The sequence below is a fragment of the Zasmidium cellare genome (genome assembly GCF_010093935.1).
Source record: "Zasmidium cellare ATCC 36951 unplaced genomic scaffold M409scaffold_40, whole genome shotgun sequence".
Lineage (NCBI taxonomy): Eukaryota > Fungi > Ascomycota > Dothideomycetes > Mycosphaerellales > Mycosphaerellaceae > Zasmidium > Zasmidium cellare.
This window is the reverse complement of record NW_022986984.1, coordinates 103,425-123,617: the sequence shown is the minus strand read 5'-3', so window position 1 is coordinate 123,617 and position 20,193 is coordinate 103,425. Positions and strand designations below refer to the sequence as shown.

At 53.7% G+C, this 20,193-nt stretch overlaps 6 protein-coding genes across 6 annotated transcripts; 5 read left to right on the top strand and 1 right to left on the bottom strand.

The window, feature by feature from the left end:
* Positions 1-182: 182 nt before the first annotated feature.
* M409DRAFT_69669 (uncharacterized protein) lies at positions 183-974 on the top strand (the record flags this gene model as incomplete). The annotated part of the gene is made up of 1 exon (XM_033818397.1): positions 183-974. One exon carries the CDS (start codon positions 183-185, stop codon positions 972-974), a length of 792 nt encoding a protein of 263 aa, XP_033662454.1.
* Positions 975-5,760: 4,786 nt separating this feature from the next.
* Positions 5,761-6,912, bottom strand: M409DRAFT_37526 (uncharacterized protein; the record flags this gene model as incomplete). Its single annotated transcript, XM_033810745.1, has 1 exon — positions 5,761-6,912. One exon carries the CDS (start codon positions 6,910-6,912, stop codon positions 5,761-5,763), a length of 1,152 nt encoding a protein of 383 aa, XP_033662453.1.
* A 2,206-nt stretch (positions 6,913-9,118) lies between these two features.
* Positions 9,119-10,803, top strand: M409DRAFT_69667 (carbohydrate-binding module family 42 protein; the record flags this gene model as incomplete). Its single annotated transcript, XM_033818396.1, has 3 exons — positions 9,119-9,716; positions 9,852-10,150; positions 10,195-10,803. The coding sequence occupies 3 exons, from the start codon at positions 9,119-9,121 to the stop codon at positions 10,801-10,803; spliced, it is 1,506 nt and encodes a 501-aa protein (XP_033662452.1).
* A 519-nt stretch (positions 10,804-11,322) lies between these two features.
* On the top strand, positions 11,323-12,872 carry M409DRAFT_27958 (uncharacterized protein; the record flags this gene model as incomplete). Its single annotated transcript, XM_033808809.1, has 5 exons — positions 11,323-11,418; positions 11,474-12,397; positions 12,454-12,585; positions 12,645-12,766; positions 12,824-12,872. 5 exons carry the CDS (start codon positions 11,323-11,325, stop codon positions 12,870-12,872), a joined length of 1,323 nt encoding a protein of 440 aa, XP_033662451.1.
* A 1,547-nt stretch (positions 12,873-14,419) lies between these two features.
* M409DRAFT_27957 (uncharacterized protein) lies at positions 14,420-15,613 on the top strand (the record flags this gene model as incomplete). Its single annotated transcript, XM_033808808.1, has 4 exons — positions 14,420-14,716; positions 14,797-15,151; positions 15,216-15,358; positions 15,431-15,613. The coding sequence occupies 4 exons, from the start codon at positions 14,420-14,422 to the stop codon at positions 15,611-15,613; spliced, it is 978 nt and encodes a 325-aa protein (XP_033662450.1).
* Positions 15,614-16,586: 973 nt separating this feature from the next.
* On the top strand, positions 16,587-17,143 carry M409DRAFT_27956 (uncharacterized protein; the record flags this gene model as incomplete). Its single annotated transcript, XM_033808807.1, has 2 exons — positions 16,587-16,892; positions 16,997-17,143. The coding sequence occupies 2 exons, from the start codon at positions 16,587-16,589 to the stop codon at positions 17,141-17,143; spliced, it is 453 nt and encodes a 150-aa protein (XP_033662449.1).
* Positions 17,144-20,193: the final 3,050 nt, after the last annotated feature.

Sequence of the window (20,193 nt, the reverse complement as noted above, 5' to 3'; positions counted from 1 at the left end):
GATGATGGTGCGGCAGCTTCGGCCGCACTCGGCCGGCAGTGGAGTGGAGACTCGGCCAAGATGTGCTTGTGCCACTTCACCTCTTCGACTTCATCAACGTCTGGTCTTTATTTAGGCTTTGGAATAGTCTATGATATTGTGTGATAGTGTGCACTCTTTGACAGCCCCATAGCGAGTACATGATGTGTGAAACCGGAGCACTTGAGCAAGAATTGAATCCAACGAACGACTCGCGGCCCGGCGATGACGAAGGCCATCAATCGCGGTTTTTGAGTCTACCCAGGGAGCTTCGAGATCTCGTCTACGAATGCCTTGTCGATGAGCGTAGAAGACGTCCAGAAAATCCCGATGACGCTGGCGAGCGTTCCCCAGTCTCTCCTACAACGCCCGGATCTATCGTGTATGAATCCAAATCGCCCAAGCCGGCCATGCTCCAGTTGAAGCTATGCAACAAGCAAATCTACCATGAAATCCGCGATACATTGAAAAACTACGTAAACGGCGATACTGGACCCACGCGCCTCGATATCATGGTCAAAGGCTCGGCAATCTGGCCAACCTGGATCAAGCTCCCCGTAACGCCGTATCTCGACCCAACCATCCAAATCGACCTCCGCATCTTCGAAGCCACAGACTTCGGAAGTGAGTTCAGCACAGGCGCTTACCGAGCCCTCTGGTCTCTCTTCAACCGCCTCATCTTTCGCGGGCCCTGCCTCATCCACAACAAAGACCTCCCCAAACCGCTGGAGGTGGGCCGTCTGCGCTTCGAGATCATGCTGTGCTTTCCCACGTCTGTGGATGATTTGTTTGGGACGTATCGAGATGTGTTTGAGCGCTTGGAGAAGTTGGCGTACGATAATGTGGGATTGGGGAATGTGGGCACGATTGAGGCTTGTTTGGGTGCGGATAGGAGGGTTTGGAGGTTGAGGCAGTTACCTACGGGACTCACGTTTGCGAGTAGGATTAATGAGTGAAGTGGGAGTGCTCTCGTCTGGGTGAGGTTTGAATGATAGCTTCACTGTCTGAATGAGTATGGGATGACAATAGGACAATGCCATTATTCTCCAACCTCACCTGAAACGTTTTACTGTGAATGCAATGCCCTCACGCTTTCCAGCTATTTATTCGAGTGCTTCGACCTCGCCGCCATGTTGCCCTCCTCTCAGACACCGATGTCCACACTCGCGCTGCCGAACCAACTGCCATCCCCAACACCAGCCAGCCAGCCAAGCCAAGCACAATGGAGACTGGACCTTACTCGAGCAGCACTAACGTGGGATCACCAGACCAGCAGCAAGCAGGTGAGCCTGTCTTGCTAGCTTCATCATCACCGCCGCCGCCACCACCACCACCACAAGCGCACCAACAGCAGCAGCAGCCTCACGGCACCAGCGCCCCTCGCGGCAACATTCTTCACCTCTGGACAGACGGCTCCATCCTCCACCAAAGCTCACACGCCGGCGCTGGAATCGCGCACAAAGACCACACCACCGGGCAATGGTTCGGCCGGGCCATTAGCCTAGGTGAACTCACCCACATCCAAGACGCAGAGCTGTTCGGCTTCTGCGAAGCGCTCGCGCGCGCCGAGGAACTCCTCGCGCAGCACGCAGACCTCGCGGCGGTGATTTCGTACATCACCGTGTACGTCGACTGCGCGCGGGTGGAGGAGGCGTACGGCGCGGCGCGGTTTTTCAGCTCCAAGAAGTGTGAGCTGCGCGGCTGGCTCGCGAGTGGAGCTACCGAACAGAAGGTGGCCGCTCTGCAGAGCAGAGGCATCACCGTCGTGGCCGAGAAGGTCAAAGGTGAGTTCCCTTTACCCCATGTGTCCTGATTTCACGCGCTGACTGTTCCTTTAGCTCACACGGGCGACAATGGCAACGAGTTTGCCGATAGGTTGGCTCGATTTGGCGCGAGGAAGGCGCGAGATCATGGGGATGTCGAGCAAGTGAGGAGGTTCGACAATCCCCCAGTAGGCGCTGGCCTTGGTGCTCAGCGATGACAGTTTCCACTTGCAATGAATTGCCCTTGTGATACCCGAGGGTCGGGTGACCTCACCAGAAGCTTTCTCCATTTCTTTTCCCTATCCCCACCGTTGGTCAAACCTATTGTTAGATGTATTGTTGCCAGCCGGAGATGTTTTGTTGGGCATAGATCGATATGCGAGAACATATCACTTTCTTGGTAGCATTATTCGCGCCTGAGTGAGGGCTATCCAGCGCTGAGCAAGCCATCCTCTCCGGGTGGGATTGCCGTACATTTGCAGCTATCCCCGTGGATCAAGGCCTCTCAAACGTACCGATATATGTGTCAACGGCATAGCCAGGTGTTGAGGGATATTTGGAATAGAACCTTAGTGATAATACCTTCTTTTTGCTGCCCTCATTTCAGCCCAAGTGAGGGCTATCCAGCATACATCGAGCTATCTTCTTCGGGGGTGATTTCTTCAAACCTGCTGGTATCCCCGTCAATCAACGTCTCTCAAATGTATCGATATAGATCTTAATGGCACGGCCGGACATGTTAACGTTTTGGGGTTAGATGCAAGTGAGAATACTCTCCTTTGACCGCCTGCCGTTCAGCCACGATGAGGGCTATCAACCGTAGAGTACGCTCACCTCATCCAGAGTGATTTTCAATAAACTCGCAGGCCTCCCAATTACTCGAACAGGATCAAACATATCAATACAGCATTCAATGGCATGGTCAGACCCTGAGATATGATGGGGATTGATGGCAGAATTGATCCCGCCCAGCATGTGAAGTCGGACAAAGTTCGACCCTGAAACGCTGATCCCTGTCACCCCGCCGACTGTAAACAAACACGAGCTTCTCGACCACGCTCCCCATCGCCTTTACTCCTCCACACCACATCCAGAGATACGACCACAGATCCCAGACTACGCAGAATTGGAAGAGACATCGTACCGAAATCAGCAATTCGAACCATTGAACTATCGAACATCCCACGCTCCCCGCGACCGACCACGCGACCTTTCGCTCCCGAATAGCAAGAACATCACGACACATTTTGAACACGACCGACATGGGGCGCATCACCCGTGCAAAGGCAACTGAGATTGCCGAGCAGATGCACATCCACGAGGACGCTGTTCTCGAACTCCCTAGCGACGCTCAGGAGACCACGACGCCCGGAGCCGAAGACCGCCCGCCATTAAGCGATCTGGCCCCTAACAGCGGCAACAGCGTTTTGAGCGAGGCAGTAGACGTTGAGCAGAAGAAGCCAGAAAAGAGCAAGAAAGGAAGCAAGAAGGGCGCCAAAGGCAGCAAGCAGAATACGAGCCCACTAGCGGACACCACATGCACACCATCCGACGAACGGCTTGAGGTCATACCGGATGACATCGAGTCGGTGCCATCGCCGGCCAGCAGAGCAGCATCCGATGATTTGATGAAGGACGAGCCAGAGTGTAAGTTGTCTGCTATGTATATCAACATATGCTCCTCAAGGTCACATGACGCTAATGCAGGGGTGCGTGCAGTAGAGATGTCTCATTTGCCGGTGCACGATATCAGACCCAAGTCGCCGCTGTCGAGTGCTGTGCGATTGACGAGGAGTCAGCTTAGGAAGGTGCCTGAAGCTGCAGAGCCGAAGTCGTTGGTGGAGGAGAAGCAGGCTATTTCAGACGGAAAGGACCAAGCTGCCGAAGGCGTACTGCAAACGGAATTCCAAGGTGGCGTTGAAGTACAGGAGCAAACGCAGAACGCGAGCCATCAGCCACAGATTCTCAGCGTAACTGCGGAACTTCAGCCCCTCGATGTGGAAGAGATGCCCAACTATCTGCAGATGTGCAGCGATTCGCCGATGACACCAACCAAGGGCCAGCGAAATGCGACAACATCCTCGAGCGATGTTTCGGGCGACAGGACGTCTGGCAGCTCTGACAGCCCTTCAACATACGACCAGCTCGAAGAAGCCGTAGTGCAATCGCAGACGCCACCAAGATCTATGGGAAAGCACTCAAGCTCGAGGGATTCGATTACTGCTCTTGATCGTCTAGACGACGCTGTCGAGAGCGTCAATGCAGAAGTTCCTGACATCCAGACATCACCAGAGAAGCCAAAGTCGAAGAAGTCGGCCCCAGTGGTCCGAACCACAAAGGCCAGCCAAGCCAGGATCTCGCTTGCCCATGGACCAAAAGATGCAGCGAAGCCTCCTTCTTGGGGCAAGCCTCGTCAATCATCTGTAGGATTGAACCAATCCACTACCAAGCGCGTCACTTCGGCCGTGAGCGCGATATCGAACGGCGACGAGCCGGTGGTTGAGAAGAAGGAAGTGGTCATCCCTCATTCCAAGCCCAGACCGATCTCACTCTCCTTTCCAACCCCGCCACCTCCTCCAAAGTCGACGAAAGCTCCAACTCAGAGCAACTTCCAGCTACCAGGAGAGGCAATTGCAGCGAAGCTCAAGGCGGCGAAGGAGGCTAGACTGGCCAAGGAGGCTGAAGAGCTGGAGAAGCGCAAGTCCTTCAAGGCTAGGCCGGCTCCCACTTCGAGCAAGACTCCGACTGTTCGCCAGACCAGCACCAGCAAGGCGAGAGAATCGTTGATGACTGGAAAGCCGCTGTCTTCCTCTGGTGTTGTCCACAAGCGTGCGAATAGTGTCGCCACCACGAGACCATCCACAGGACCCAGACCGAGCAGCGTCAAGCCTGCGACTGTCACCAAACCCACCCCAGCTGCGAAGAAATCGTCCGCTCCCTCTCAGACTGTCTCAATCACTAAGCGTCCTGCAACGGCCATGGCATCTCTCCACAAACCCCTCTCCCGCCCTACAACTGCGAACAAGTCTACTTCCGCAACCTCCAAGCCCGCTCGACCATCCTCAGTCCTCGCCCGTCCAGCCAGCACCGTCCCATCAGCCAAGTCGAACGGCACATCCAAAGGCAAGGAAGTCTTCAACCGCGCCGCGCAGGCGAAATCCACCGCGGAGAAGGAGAAGCGCGAAAAGGAGGAGGCCGCCAAGAAAGCCCGCGTGGAAGCCGCTGAACGCGGCCGTCAAGCGAGTCGTGAGTGGGCTGAGAAGCAGAGACTGAGGAAGTTGGGTCTCAGCAACAAGCCGGAGATGAAGGCGAAGGAGAACGTCGAACCCGTCGTTGTCGGGGTCGGAGGTGAGGAAGCATAGACCGCTCCCCTTCAGAACCTTTTCGCGGGCCTATCCCTAGTAGAGGAGGAGATGATGAGCGACGAAGACAAGAACTTCATCCACGAAACCTGGACGTTTCCCGGCGGCACGTACATCGACGCTTTGGACTCCCACGCCCGCCGAGCAGTCCAGGGACTAATCGACGAGCTGGTCGAAGAATTCTACGAAATCGATGAGCTTCGCCCTGTGGACGCGGATTCCTGTCTGCATGAACTTCCTTGTTTCAGGATCTTGGCGCCTCCTGGAGTCGGGGATGGGGGGGTGCCGCCGAGGGTTGGGTTGGCTTTTTTTCGTTGTTGATTGATCGATTGTTTTGATTGTTTATGGTTGTATTTGTTTAGCGAGCGCAGCATATGGACGAGGAAGTGAGGGACGGATTGATTGCACGGTCTTTTTCTTTTGTAGTCAGTCAGGCATTGTGGAACGACAGAGAAAGAGTAATGAAAAATGGATGAATTGATTCGATCGTTAAATTCGTGGATACTTTTTTCTTCTTTCCGTGCGCCAACAGCTCAAGAGACTGAACAATTGAACTGGACGTACATCAATCGTATTTGGGTATTAAAATATAGTCTCAGCCTTCTCCTCTCCGCCTCTTAGTTGTCCAACCAGTCCAAAAAGTCTGGCGTGAAATAGCTGACGACAATCGTGGCTCCAGCTCTGAGAATCCCCTCCGTCGCCTCGAAAGCCATCGTCTTCAGATCGAACACGCCGGCTTTAGCTGCCGCGTGGATCATGCTGTATTCTCCACTGACGTGGTACGCCGCCACGGGCATGTCCTTTCCAATCTCTTTCGCGTCGCTGATGATGTCCAAGTACTGCGTCGCGGGTTTCACCATGATGATATCCGCGCCCTCGGCGATGTCTCTTTGAATCGCCCTCCTCGCCAATCCTCGACCTCCAGGTGGCAGTTGGTAGCATCGTCGATCGCCGAAGCTAGGCTGAGAGCCTGCCGCGTCGCGGAATGGGCCGTATAAGCAGCCGGAGAACTTGGCGCTGTAGGACATGAGGACGATGCGGTGTGCGATGCCGGCTTCGATGAGTTTGAGCTTGATGGCGCGGATGCGGCCGTCGTTCATGTCGGAGGGGGCGACGCAGTGGGCGCCGGCTTCGGCGTAGGCCATGGCGACATCGCTGACGCGGTCGACGGAGAGAGTGTTGTTGAGGGTGCCGTCTTCGTGGAGGATGCCGCAGTGACCGTGGGTGGTGTATTCGCAGAGACAGACGTCGCAAACGATGAAGAGGCGGGGGAAGGCGCGGCGGAGGAGGCGAGTTGCGGCGATTACGGGGCCTTGGGGGTCGTCGGCGGCGGTGCCGAGGGCGTCTTTGACTGCTGGGTTGAGGGGCACGCCGAAGAGGATGACGGATTTGAGGCCCTTCGCGACGAGGGGTTGGAGGAATGGGACGAGCTTATTCACGCCCATGCGCTTCTGGTTGGGGAGGGAGGGGATTGATGTCTCTTCATCTGGGTTGTCGGTCACGAAGAGTGGGTAGATGAGCATGGACTTGGTGAGCTGGCGCTCGGCTTGCCATGCTCGCGCCAATGGGTGTGAATAGCCGCCGTGGAGCTGCGAGGAGATGTCGCCGCTTATGCTTACACTCGTTGCGGCAGTGGAGGCGTATGATCGTGCGCGGGAGTAGGTGGAGCGGTTGTCTCGAGTGTCGGCGGTGCGGGCAGTGCCATTGGTGTTGGTGGAGGAAGGTCGTTCGCGGTAGCTAAGGTCGTTGACCAGCGTAGAGAAGGACATGGTTGCGGTTGTGGCCTTGTCTTAGGTATGCGAAGTTGTGTTGTTCTTCTCTCTGAATTCCAGTCTGTTCACTGCCCCTCATGCGGCGGTCTCTTCCCAATGCTGCTCAAAGCCGACAATAGCAACGTCTTGTACAGGGTGTGTTCCGGCTTGTACAAGACGGATCAATCGCGCGTGTAGGTGAGGAGAGCGAAGTGTTATCTTTCTGGGCAGAATTGTGAGAGGAAGAGGAGAGGTGTTGTCTTGGGCGGAGATGTCAGCTCGTGGTTTGTATCTCGGCTTGTGGAACGATGCAGCGGCAAAAAAGAAGCATGAGGTCACTCCGGCCAATCACGGCGCCGCAAATGTCATCGCGGGCCGCAACTGCCTTTCCCAGTCTTGCGTGCTCTCGCCGAGTCTTCCTCCATCGACACCTAACACCGACCAACATTCACTTACCTCCACATACAAGGGTTGTATAGACGATTCCGAAGATAGTGGTCTCGCCACACCGATATCACCCCTGGACTTGAACCCTTGCGTGCCGGGAAGCGATGAGGCTTTGGCCTACCGAATTCCGAACATTTGCCCCTGACTTCGGAATGGCATGGCCTTGTAGCACTTGTTAGAAGCCTACCTATTCCACAACGATTGGATATGCTACAATTAACTACCAGAGCTGCAGGTTTGACTGGAAATACATGAAACATGTCATTTGGGCATCCTCTTGTTTCTAGACGATGGACGTCAATGGCTTCAACCGGCGGCTGGAAGAAATATATGTAAGGACATGTAGCCCCCGGCACGCAACATACGGGGACCGACGGATCGAGGGACTGCATCGTCCTGTATCTGTGCAAGCACAGAAAGCCAGTACGAGGATGCTTCAAACCTCGATCTATCACTCGTGTTGTAACTCATCGATGCCTCGAATCCGCCCTTAGATTTGCCTCTTTCGACTTGGTACGGTTAGGTTCCTGCCCTGACAGCGGTCTCCGGTCACTGCAGCTCACTGGCAAAGCACGATCGTTTGACTGCAACGAGCGTACAGAAGCTTCCTTAGGTCTGTCCTCTCCTCACCGAGGCGGATGAGAGACTCTACGCATTGCTGTGTTCAGTTGAACAGGCACGTCCAACGTGGCAGATCAGATTACTGCACGACCACATGGACTTGGGAGCGTTCAACAGGACTACTGTAGACGGAGGAACGGCATTTGGCCTGGAGCATTTACCAAACCAAAAGCGGTCTGGGCGGTTCTGTTGCCCCGTCTTCGACTTGGCGACCTGCTCAGCAGATCACTGACCTGTACCGTAATGCTCTACCTCCATGGGGTCTTGGATTATCTGCACTCCACAACCGGTACAGGCCTCATGACTTCCTCGGTGCCTGGAAAGGTGGCACTAGCACATGGTGATCATCTCTCTCCCCGCAATGGTGCAAGTCTGCCAGCAGCACCTGCATAAACGTAGTGAGTTCTGTTGGCCTTGGTTTGAAATCGTTCCCGTCCCATCCTTCAAGAATGCAGGTACGCGATCATGCTAGTGAGCGGAGAAGCCCATGGCCAACGTCTTAGTGAGCTTTCATAAGGGTACTTGCAAGGCCTTCGCGTGTCTACAATCATGAAGTTGTCCTGGATCGCAAGAACATGGGGATTTTCTCACAAGAGAGTGAATGGCGGTTGCAAAGCTTCGACATGGCTTATACAGCTCCTTGCATTAGCTGTTCCTGCATCCTCCGACGAGCTAGTAAGTTGAGCTGCCTCTATAGGCCTTGGATGAACATCAAAAGACTCCTGCTCTCGGTATGTGGAGAGCCTACGCTATTGAGTAGAGCTGACAACAACCAGGATCGCTCCTAATCCGCCAACGTCCACCTCCATCGTGGTGAAGCTTCCCGTTAGCGAAGCCGCAGCACTCTTGCCGCTGTCAGGAGACCTCCTTGTGCTGTCGAAGCACTGAATTCGGAACCTTTGGCTGCATGAATCTTCAAACCCGCGTATACACTATCAAGTTCGACGATGATGAAGCAGGCTAAAGGCGACAGGATGGTGTCCATCCCATGCGGCGAGTGCATCTTCCTCGGTATGTTCAATGTATCGGGAGCGTGGACGCACTTCATGCACTGGAGAGTGAACCACTATAAATATGGGTATTCTGAATACCAGACTGGCGACCTCACCTCCACGTCAATTGTCTTTGCATGTTCTCTGACTGGAACAGAGGAGCCATGCCTTCAAGACTTGACCTCTCCTTGGCCTCAGGCCTTGTGGCATTAGCCTCCTTCGCGGCCGCCGGACCCTGCGATATCTACGCCACTGGGAAAACGCCCTGCGTTGCTGCCTTTTCCACCACTCGTGCCTTGTACTCAAACTACAACGGCAATTTGTACCAAGTCAAGCGTGGATCTGACAACACCACGCAAATTATCAAACCCCTCGCAGCCGGTGGAGTCGCGAATGCAGGCACACAAGACACTTTCTGCCAAAGCACAACATGTCTCATTACCATCATCTACGACCAGTCCGGCAACGGTAACAATCTGCAGCAAGCTCCCGGTGGTGGCGCGGGTAATGGCCCAGCCCCTGGGGGCTATGATAACCTGGCCGTAGCTACCAGTGCTCCAGTCACCGTCAATGGTACTAAGGCGTATGGCGTCTTCATTCAACCGCAGACTGGCTATCGACAGGACAAGACTAAGAACATAGCCACGTACGATCAACCGGAGGGGATGTACGCAGTCCTCGATGGGACACATTGGAACTCGGACTGTTGCTTTGACTTTGGCAACGTCGAAGTAGGGGCAAATACTGACAATGGCAATGTACGTATTTCTTCCTGCCCCCTACTACTATTGCAAGAGCCTTACTGACCTTCCGTGCGAAAAGGGGCGTAAGTCGAACAAGCAACAAGACACCACCGTTCTGGTGCCATTGAGACATTCGCTAACAACGAAACGACAGATATGGAGACCCTCTTCCTAGGTGGGAAAGTCCCCTATAATGGTGGTTATGGCGATGGAAGTGGACCATGGATCATGTCCGACATGGAGAACGGCGTGTTCTCGGGAGTGAATCTAGGCTACAACAGTGAGCCCACAGTGAACTACCGGTTCACTACTGCGATAATGAAGGGTCAACACAACCAGTGGGCGCTTCGAGGCGGTAATGCCGTCTCTGGCGGTCTGTCGATCTACTACAGTGGCGTACGCCCAAGCGGTGGCTATTTAAACATGAGCAAAGAAGGAGGAATCGTCCTGGGCGTGGGAGGGGACAATTCCGCAGGAGGAGTCGAACCTTCTACGAGGGTGTGTTGACCTCTGGGTATCCTCTGGACAACATCGAAGCCTACGTCCAAGCGGACATCGTCCAAAACGCCAAGTATACCACAGCCTCCCAGACTAGCGGTGCAGCGGTCGAACCAGGCTCTACAGTCTCCCTACAGACCACATCGTCTGGCTCCACCAAGCGTGGCATTTTCTCCCGAGCCACCAACAGCTACATCTCCCACGCCCTCAACGACAGCACGATCATCACCCAACAAATCACCTCCACAAGCAACACCGCCCTCAAACAATCCGCCAGCTGGACCGTCCACTCCGGCCTAGGCAACAGCGCCTGCATCTCCTTCGAATCCGTCGACGTCCCCGGCAGCTTCATCCGCCACTCCAACGCGGGCCTCAAGATCAGCTCCGACGACGGGACGAAGCTCATGCACGAAGACGCTACTTTCTGCCCTCAGACTGGTCTTAACGGTCAGGGGAACTCGATCAAGTCTTGGAGTTATCCGACCAAGATGGTGAGGGTCTATCAGGGGAAGGTGTACATTGCGGATAATGGGGGCCCGAATCCGTTTGATTTGCTGCAGGGGTATAATGATGATGCGAGCTTTGTGGTTGGGGATAGTTGGGCTTGAATGTTGTAAGGGACCTCGAGGGGATGCAAAAGCTTTTGGTTCGAAGGAGGGTGGACTGGTGGAGGGGAAATGGCTGAGAAACAATCAGTGAGACTGGTTGCAATCTTCGCCTTCTCTTTCAATGATCAGGTCACTTCCTGCATCACTCCTGCGCTTACTTGCTCATTTGGATTTGGCCTCATTTGGTCTTTTACTCCTCTCCTTACTAGCTCCTTTACTTTTCTCACCTCGACTTTCACTAGATGCTCCATCCAATCGCTCACTCTATGCTTCTCTTTGAAGCTCAATCCCGCCAAAAACAACGTGCTAGCAGAAGCCATAATTTTCCCGCTTCCATGTTGGTCACAGACCACGGGTCTGGCTCGACTAGACTTCACCGCGCCACAATGGAAGCTGTGTGGGGGCCTGAGTCGTCGAATCCTTCGATGCCTCGTGCCTCAAGCTCAAATGAGCATCGATCCCTCACCGCACAGAATGTTGCGAACCGTTGCCTGTAGACTCCTCTGACCGGACGTGATGATGGATTACTTCTGCGAACGTATCCTGCAAGCGGCTGAGCGGAAAGAAAGATTCGTCTCGAGGCCGTCCGAATTGCACTACATACGGGATGAGGAAGTAAGTAAGGCTCAAACACGCCCCTCAATGGTATTTCCACTGACTTCAACCGCAGAATCAGCCTGTAGTCTACAAGACCACCTTTCCATACGATGAATCCGAACATGAAAAGCTACCAGAAGCATTCCTATACCAACCATCCCCCCTCCCAACAACCAAAGGCACCCTGAAACTCCTCTTCAAGAAATCCCGCCCGCGCCACATCAGCGGCAAACCCGATAAATTCCCCTTCGCCGACGCCTCATGCGTGCGAAGAATCTTTCAAGATCTAGACTTACCGCAGTCCTACTTCCACATCTCCAGTGGAAGCCTCGTGCTGGCGAGATCGAATGTCGTACGCGAGGAAGACGGCACGCCGAGCGGATACGAGTTCATCGCCCATTGTCCCTCGACACAAGGCGACTGGGCTCTGGCCTTATCTCACAGTGTAGCGACCCGCACGACCTCAGCATACTGGAGCGTGGACCACCGCATCGACTCCAAAACTCTCCTGTCCGATCTCGCCGCCTTCCAATCCCACGCCTTCCATCCAATGCTCATCCCCATCATCATGTTCTCTTCCATTCTGCAGCGTGCACTCGATCGTCGGATAGCCATGAAAAGCAAACTCACCACGCTCGAGGAGACGATCCTCCTGATCACGCAGAAAGCCGCCAAAACGACCGAGGAAGACTTCCAGGAATTCAACTGGTATTTCAAACAACCCGGTGGCATGGAGACGATGTTCGAGTTGCTCGAGAGTTGTCGGCGGGAGCAGACGAGTCGGAAGGGGAGGTATCAGTATTGGGAGATGTTGTATAAAGCCATCCTGGAAGGGATGGAGTATGCGGAAGTGGCGCTCGCGCATGTGCGACGGGAAGATTTTCGAAGGGTTCAGGAGGATCTGAAGCAGTGGGTTGCGCTTACGTGGATGAAGTTTGAGAGTTTGAGGGCGAGGGATGAGGATCATGTTAGTAGGGTGAATGATGCCTCGGATATGGTCAGTATGATCAGGTATTACCTACGGGGTTGTCGATGTTCTGATGCACCCAGCAGCTGTATAACCTCGTCCAGCAGCGCGATAGCCGGATCCAAGCCAACCTAGCTCGAGCGACCCAAAAGGACAGCGAGGACATGAAGTTCATAGCCTTGCTTGGCTCAGTCTTTTTGCCCGCGAGCTTCGTGGCGGTAAGTTTCGTGACCTGGTCTGACATAACAATATCAAAACTGACGGATTCTCGACACAGACCGTTCTCGGCGTCGACAGATTCCAGTTCCTACCAGGTCCACAGCTATTCGGGGTCTACATCGGCATCACAATCCCTCTCATCGCCGTGGTCGTGACGCTCTGTCTTCTCCAGCCTCGATGGTCAGGTTGGAGGCGACTTGCCCGGACGAAGTCAACATCCTGATCGTCAGACGCCAGGAGGGGATCCAAAGCCGTTATCGTGCCTTCTCTGCATGCGGCGGCATAGACGCGAGTCTGCTCTTGCGGTGTAGGCAATTTCCAAATCGATCGCTGGATGGCCCGTCTAGTCTGGCCAATTCTAGGTCTGTCTGTCTAATGCCGGCTGCAGTCCGACTACATGCTTTGGGTTGATCCTAAACAAGAGATTGAGCACAGAACAAGGGAAAAGGGAAACATGACCACCGACCCGAAAAACAATGAAGGCCGAAATACAAGCCCTCGGAGAGAGCCTGGCTGCCGATCCGCCGTACCAGACGACCAGAGGTTCACAGCCGTTCGTATTGTCTTCTTCAGCTCCGGTGACCCTTCATACGATGGAGACGAAGATCTCGGAGACGAGGAGACTTTTGCAGCCCATTGAACCATTCCGATCATCATCACTGCTAGGCACTGCAGAGGAGAAAGTCTGATAGTAGGCCGGCAGACCTGTTGTATCGCTAGGACGATAGAACTCTTGTCTCTATTCGCAGCAGCCCCTTCCGTCGGCGGCTGTCTCCAGCATAGATTTTGACTTCCGTGCTACTGCATGTCATTCTTCACGGGGATTTGACAAATGCTATACCGAAGATCTGGACCGACGAACGCCTTTTATCTGCCTCTTTGTCGATGAGGCGTCCGGATCCATGAGCAGCCGGGATTGAGGGGTGGTGGAATCTTGGCGAGAAGCCATGGAGTTGTAGTTGTTGATAAAGATGAGTGGCTCGATGTAGCCTCTTCAAACACCATGTTGGAGGCTTTCCCCAGGAGCTGATATATCTTCGTGCTGGAGGCGTTCCATTCTAGAGAGGGACAGCAAGCCACGAGCAACTCTCGGTAGCACCGCATCAACCAAGCACCCTTGACATCGCTCGGCAGCAACGTGCGTCTTGGCCTTTCTCGAGAGCAATTATTGCAAATCACTTGCATGTCCATCTCTTCAATATTATCAATGATAAGCAGACGACGTTCAGACAGCTGTTTAGCCTTCCTTGGCACTCCCCATCCCCTTATCTTCAACGAGTATCAGCAAACTGATAAGCCTCCAAACCGGCAAGATCGACAATCTTGGATGAGAATCCTTCTAAACCGTAGAAACAGCAGCAAGCGCTGCGGGTTTCTCGATCTCTGGCGACTTCCTATTCGTTTGATTGGGTCTTTGCTTGTCTGGAGAAGTTCTCCATGGGCACGCGTCCCCACCCTTATCTGGCACTCGTCTGCACGTCAATAGTGCGGAGGGCCGGTGATTCGCTGGAAGTGCTGGTTGATGCGCAAAAGAAACGGTGGTCTTTGGTTGGCGATGCCAATGGTAGTCGTTGTTGCTCGTGCGGATTTGCGTCGGCGGCTGAGTCGAATCGTTCCTGCTGCTAGTTTCATCTTGTGAGATGACGGACGCCGAGACGGAGGGTGGTAGTAGTGTTGCTTCTGATGAGGTACAGTGGTAGTACAAGTGGTATAGAAGCAGGCTGGCCCGCGTCGTCCCTACCGAGTGCTCTTGCGTAACGTTCTCAACTCACCTCATCCAGGGATTCGTCCAAGTCATCCCATTTGCAACGCGAGAGGGACAGGTCGCCCATCATGCACGAATACGTTCACGTCGTCCACAATGCGTACAGCCCAGCGGAGACCGTCGAGCAGGCTGGTCGACAAGGCGTCTACAAGGCCAACATGCGCATCGACAAGATGTTCATTTCGGCGGTGGTAGCTGGCATGCTGCTCGCCTTTGCCTGTGCGGTCTCTCTCAGCACGCAAACGGCACCGTGGTATCAGGATAACGCTCCCGGATTGATCAGGATGATTGGCGCGGTGATTTTCCCGTTCGGCCTCGTTATGATTGTTGTGACCGGTGTGGATCTGTGTACAGGGAGTTTTATGGTATGCTCGAGATTCGGTGCTGGATGCGAGAAAGCTAGCTCCGCGATATGGTTGTTGGCTGACCTTGAACGTTTTCGAAGATCACCACCATCGCCGTCCTCCAACGCCGCCTCTCCGTTCCAAAGATGCTTATGCATTGGTTCGTGACCTTCTTTGGGAACCTTGCAGGATCTCTCTTCGTTGTTGCGATCATCACAGGATACGGCGGTGTGTTCGACTTGCCGCCTTACAATGCCGAAGCTATAACTTTCGCCAACAAGAAAGTCGTTACGCCGCAATGGCATATGATCTTCCTGCGAGGCATTGGAGCCAATTGGCTGGTCTGCATGGCATGTTTTCTGGCTTGTATGGCGAGGGAGTACTTCTCGAAGGTCATTGCAATCTGGTGGCCAACGTTCGCGTTCGTTGCGCTTGGATTGGACCACGTCGTTGCCAGTAAGTCGCCTGTTTCTCCCTGGTTGGTTTTGGCGATGTGCTGATCGATTGTTCCTTTGTAAAGATATGTTTTTCGTCCCAATTGCCATATGGCAAAACGATCCTCAAATAACAGTTGGATATTACATCTGGAAGAGCATGATCCCAGCCCTGATCGGCAACATCATCGGAGGAGGGGTTTTCGTGGGCGTAGTCTACTGGTATCTCGTAAGTCCTCTTTATTACCGCGGAAGACATACTCAAAACGAGAGATCTTTGCAAGCTGACCAAAGAACTCAGCACATGACAAACGAGCCTCCCGTTGCTGTTGACGGCGTGTATTACTCGACAGTCAAGGAGCCTCTCCTCACCCTGGGCTCGAAGCCGTGGAAGAGTGGAGGCGGACCAGGCCCTGCTAGTGGAGGTGTATCTCCTCGTGAGGAGTCTGAGGAGCGTAAGAAGAGCGCCGAAGCCATGGTGTAGCGTGTCGTCCATGAAATGTACGAGTCAGAACCATAATGAGGATCTCGTCAAGACAGGTAGTCAGTGACTTAATGATAGACAATGTCCAAGAGGCAGGGGCCATGAATAGCGTCTTGGCTGACTTCAATGAAATGTCGTTGACATCTCCTGGCTTCGTAGATACTCCTTAGAGCGAGGCCATCTTTCCATGCGATCGTGTCATGCAGAGCGTTCAGATCCTATCCTTTGCAGGACATCTTGATCGTCCATGCCACTCAAGAATGTGGTAAAGTAGCCTGGCAAAGATATAGCGAATGCACGAGCCCAGAAATCTGTTGTCTCCTACACAGACCCCAAGCTGGCCTACCGGATTAGGTTTAGTATTTTCATGCCCCAGGCCGCAAACCTGCCGCTGAACTCCTTTCCTGCTGCTCAGTCAACGAACACGGACAACAAGCCGTCATCCCAACTTCGTATTCAAGGTGACTACTGACATTAGAAATCGACTCTAGCAGCCCCCTGTACCTGCGAGTCGGCATCAAAGCACACTAGTATTTAGTCAATGCGATCCAGGAGCAAGCCAGCCGTCGACTGGTCTCTCTCCAGTAAGTTCTACGATGAAGGAAAGGTTCTATCCTTGAAGATCACTTCGGAGGGAAACGATGCCACCCGCACCGTAACCGCCAAGATTCTCGAACTTTGCCAGCCTTTCACTCTGTCCTGCGTGATGATCGTGGAGGTAATCAGTGCCGACCTGGACTCCCTACAGCCGCCAGGCAAAGCAGTGCTGAAATTATACGACCGGCGGTTTGCGGCTCAGCTGCGCAAAAACGAGGGAGTTCCCCCCATAGACCGAGAGTGCGGAAGACGTGTTTCTTCAGATGGTCACCAGGGGTGAAGCAGCTACCTTTGTCCAGAAACTCCGCAACGAAGACGACTTCGAGGAACCGGATGAGGGCTGGTCGCCGGGGGAGAACGAGTGTATCTTCACGATATGTGCTCCGACCTCTTTGCCACCGAAACTCGGGCGTATGTTGTTTTGCAGTCGCTTCAGGGGAAGCAGATTCCAAAGCTGTACTCCACTGTGACCTTACCACTCGACACTGGCTCTCAGGTCGTTTCAAGCAAGGCAGGCGCAGAGAACTTTTTGACCATCAGTGGCATCCTCATCGAATACATCAGCGGCCCGACGAGCTCGGACATGGCAGAGGTCATTCCACGGGAGAGCTGGCAGGTCCTCATCGACCAGGCGGTTCAAATCGTGCGCAGTTATTCGCGCCTGGGCATATTGAACAAAGATGTACGATGTTCCAACTTCATCGTCAACCAAGCGGTCCCAGATGGCGATGAGCATCGGGTGGTGATGCTAGACTTTGCTTTGTGTGAGTTAAGGACCCCGAGCAGTCTGAGGCAGATTGGGGGAGGGCGAAATCGGGCGAAGACGAAGAGGGTGCTATTGGAGCGGTTATGACGACGAGACTGGCGAAACTGGACTTCCAACTGGAATACACGCCTTCGTATGAGTGGATCCAGTATGCGGCGCGGGAATGAAGAATTTCTCTGAGCCATCTCTGCCACTGGGTTGGTCGCAACATTTAGGACTGAGGAATCAACACAGTATTGCTCGATCCGATCCCAAACAAGCCCCCCTGGTAGGCACTTTCTGAGGGAGACTGCTCTGCAAAGTCTTGACAACGGTAATCCGATCCAGGAGGATAGTGCGCAAAAGAGCGCCGATGCCATGGTGTAGGGTGTCGTCACGACTCATGCCACCAGCATAGTCGGTGATATGACCGAGTCGGGGCCAAGAATCGTTTCAATATATTGTGGATCATGGAACGCTGCATCTAAGGAAGACACCCTTGGCCATGACTCGATGATGTCGTCTTCAAGATGCGAGATGAATAGATTGGAAAGAAATTAATTGAAAGCCCACTTACTGCTGCTGCCGCGTGCCGGTTCGCAATCAATACATATTCACATCATCTATTCTCTCCTTTCGGAGAATCATCCGAGCAAATTCAAAGGGGTCATTCAGTCGTCTGTCTTCGCCGGTCCACGGACCCAGCGAGATCCAGATCCTGCAGCATGCAAGCCACATCTCACTGTTCTCGTTCTCGCTCGCTGGTGCTGGTCCGTGTGCGCGCGCGCGAGAGAGAGAGAGAGAGAGACCTTTGCTTTCCGAACAGTGCTGTAGACGACTCGACTCCGGAAGGGGATGTTCCAACGCCTTGGTCTCGACGATGGGTCTGTTCGCTGATGGCTTTTCTCGTACCACCGGGTGGGAAAGGAGGAGTTGGATCTCTTGCAGTCTGGACAACATGTTGAGCCATCATCCGTCCTTCCACGCGTGAGAATTGTGCATCGCAGCGCGCAAAAGCTGTGAGTCTTTTGGCCGCTTCTCACCCTTTCGCACTGCTCCATGGGCGATGCCATTTTCGGTGGAGAAAGAGCAGCATCAAAGATCTTGGTACACCAGAGAGCCGCGCGTGCCGTGCCTTCTTCCTTCGTGCCTTCTCCACTTTGCCCTCCGTGTCACGCGGAGAGCGCGACGATCCAGCCAATAGCGCGCGCCTCAGTGGGGTAGAGGAACAGTCCCTCAAGAAAGATCAAGAAGATCATTGCCTCTCGAGAAACTGCGTCGAATCGCGAGACGACAGCAAAGGCGTTGCTGCGCTACGGTACTCTATCTTTGAACTTTCGCGCAGAAATGCCTCATCGCTAGGTACTGTGTGAACCAAAAGATACAGAGATAAGATGGACATCCACCACCAACATCATTATCATCATGGTGGCTGATCCTGATCCTCGGCAACGCACCGAAGTTGCGTAGTACCTGGCTACTCAGGAAACCACCAATCGTAGAAAAGAAGCTGGCGTGGCTGGACGAGCTGGCTATAGGCTGTCGATAAGGATGTAGCTGCGTGTGAGTGAGGTACTGTATCTCGAAGGGAAAGGGAAAGCGGGGCGCTTGGGAGGATGATAGGGTCGTACGCGCACTAGAAGACGAGAGCTCTGGGACTGGTGATGAAGATGTCATGGTGCGCTTGTTGGTGGCCACGTCGTTGCATGATAAGTGCGATGATGGAGTATGATGATGGTAGGAGAGTTAGACAAGGCGGTCGATAGGGGAGAATGTCGGGAGAATCGAATTGATGCCCAGCGAGAGGTAGGGTTGGGGTTGGGAGCAGAGGAGATCCAAGATGAAACTTGACAGCGCGATGGACAGCAGGGAAGATGTTGGTTTGAGAAAAGGGAAAAGAGGGTGTGTAGAGAAAAGGGTCCTTTTTGCATTGTTTCGTGACCCTGCTATACCGACTCCCTTGATGCATCGGTGGCCTCAATCGAGGCAAACAAGTATGTCCAACATCGTAGTGGTGCCAGTTGGCAGTCTCGCGCTGGAGACATGTGGCACGTTGGACGGTTGTTGTTGGGTTGAGTCCTGCTGAAACTCCCTGCTTTGCCCCATCGCATCGCATTGGCTTTTTCGTTTGCCTCCGCTCGCTGAAACATTCTCATTCATCTCAATTGCGCAATCCCGAAAAAAACATACTCTCGTTCATCCACACACGCAGACGCAGCTCCAAAAAAATGCAAGGGTATCCTCCGTGCTGTTACATCAAGCACACACATACATGATGAAAAACTTCCAAGAGAGTAGTGACCGAGACTCCAATTGCAAACAGACTCGCCGCTGCTGAAACACCCATTTCTCCTCATGTTGCGATGCGATTGGCTCGCCGGCCATTCCAGTCCTTGCGCCCCAACATCCCAAAGTTCTCGCATACATCGTCAACCAAACAGTCGCAATTTCATCCCCAAAAAGATACTTTTAGTAGTACAGCCGTGATGTAGAATGCCTGGCTCCAGGGTCCGTCTAGTCGCCGTACAGTAGAGCCAGCCGTAGATGATGGTAAAGTGGAGGTTGATAACGTCGGATATTATGATCTTGATGGTGATTGTTTACCTCACGCTTGATCGTCGCTTGGCCGCGCGAGCCTGGTCGAAAGAGCTGAAGTAGTCTTGTAATTGTTGGCGGGCCTGCGAGGACATCCCTCCGGAAGCAGTCGCACTTGATGCGCTGGCTGTCGATGACAGCGATGTCCTTGATGATGACGGCGTCAATTGACGATCGTCTGCGGTGGATTGCTCCATAGAGGGGTTCCACATGAAGTAGGACGATCGTGGCTGGGTCGATTGACTAGTGCTTGTGTAGCCTAGCGTCCTCTGTTGTTGTTGGAAGGTATATGCGGGCGATAGCTTGTATGGTGAATCCCAATGACGTTCGGGTTGTGAGGAGGTGGGTGATATAGGTGAACTCGGACTCGAGTGGCTTCCTCGCTCAAGATCGGCCAGTTTGCATTGTTGCGAGCAGTAAGGTCCGTCTGGCGTGTCTCGGTCACAGAAGAGGCAGAAGTCCTGGAAGCAGTCCATTACGGGCGATGTGTATGTGGTAGAGATTGTCGTGTCGGATGGCGAGGTCCAGAGAAGAGGTGGTTGTTGTAGTCGAAAGGATCGAGTGCGGCGGAAGAGAAGTATTTCAAAGAAGGTGGTGAATCATCCGCCGCACGGACTATGGCGCAATGATCTAGTGGAATGAT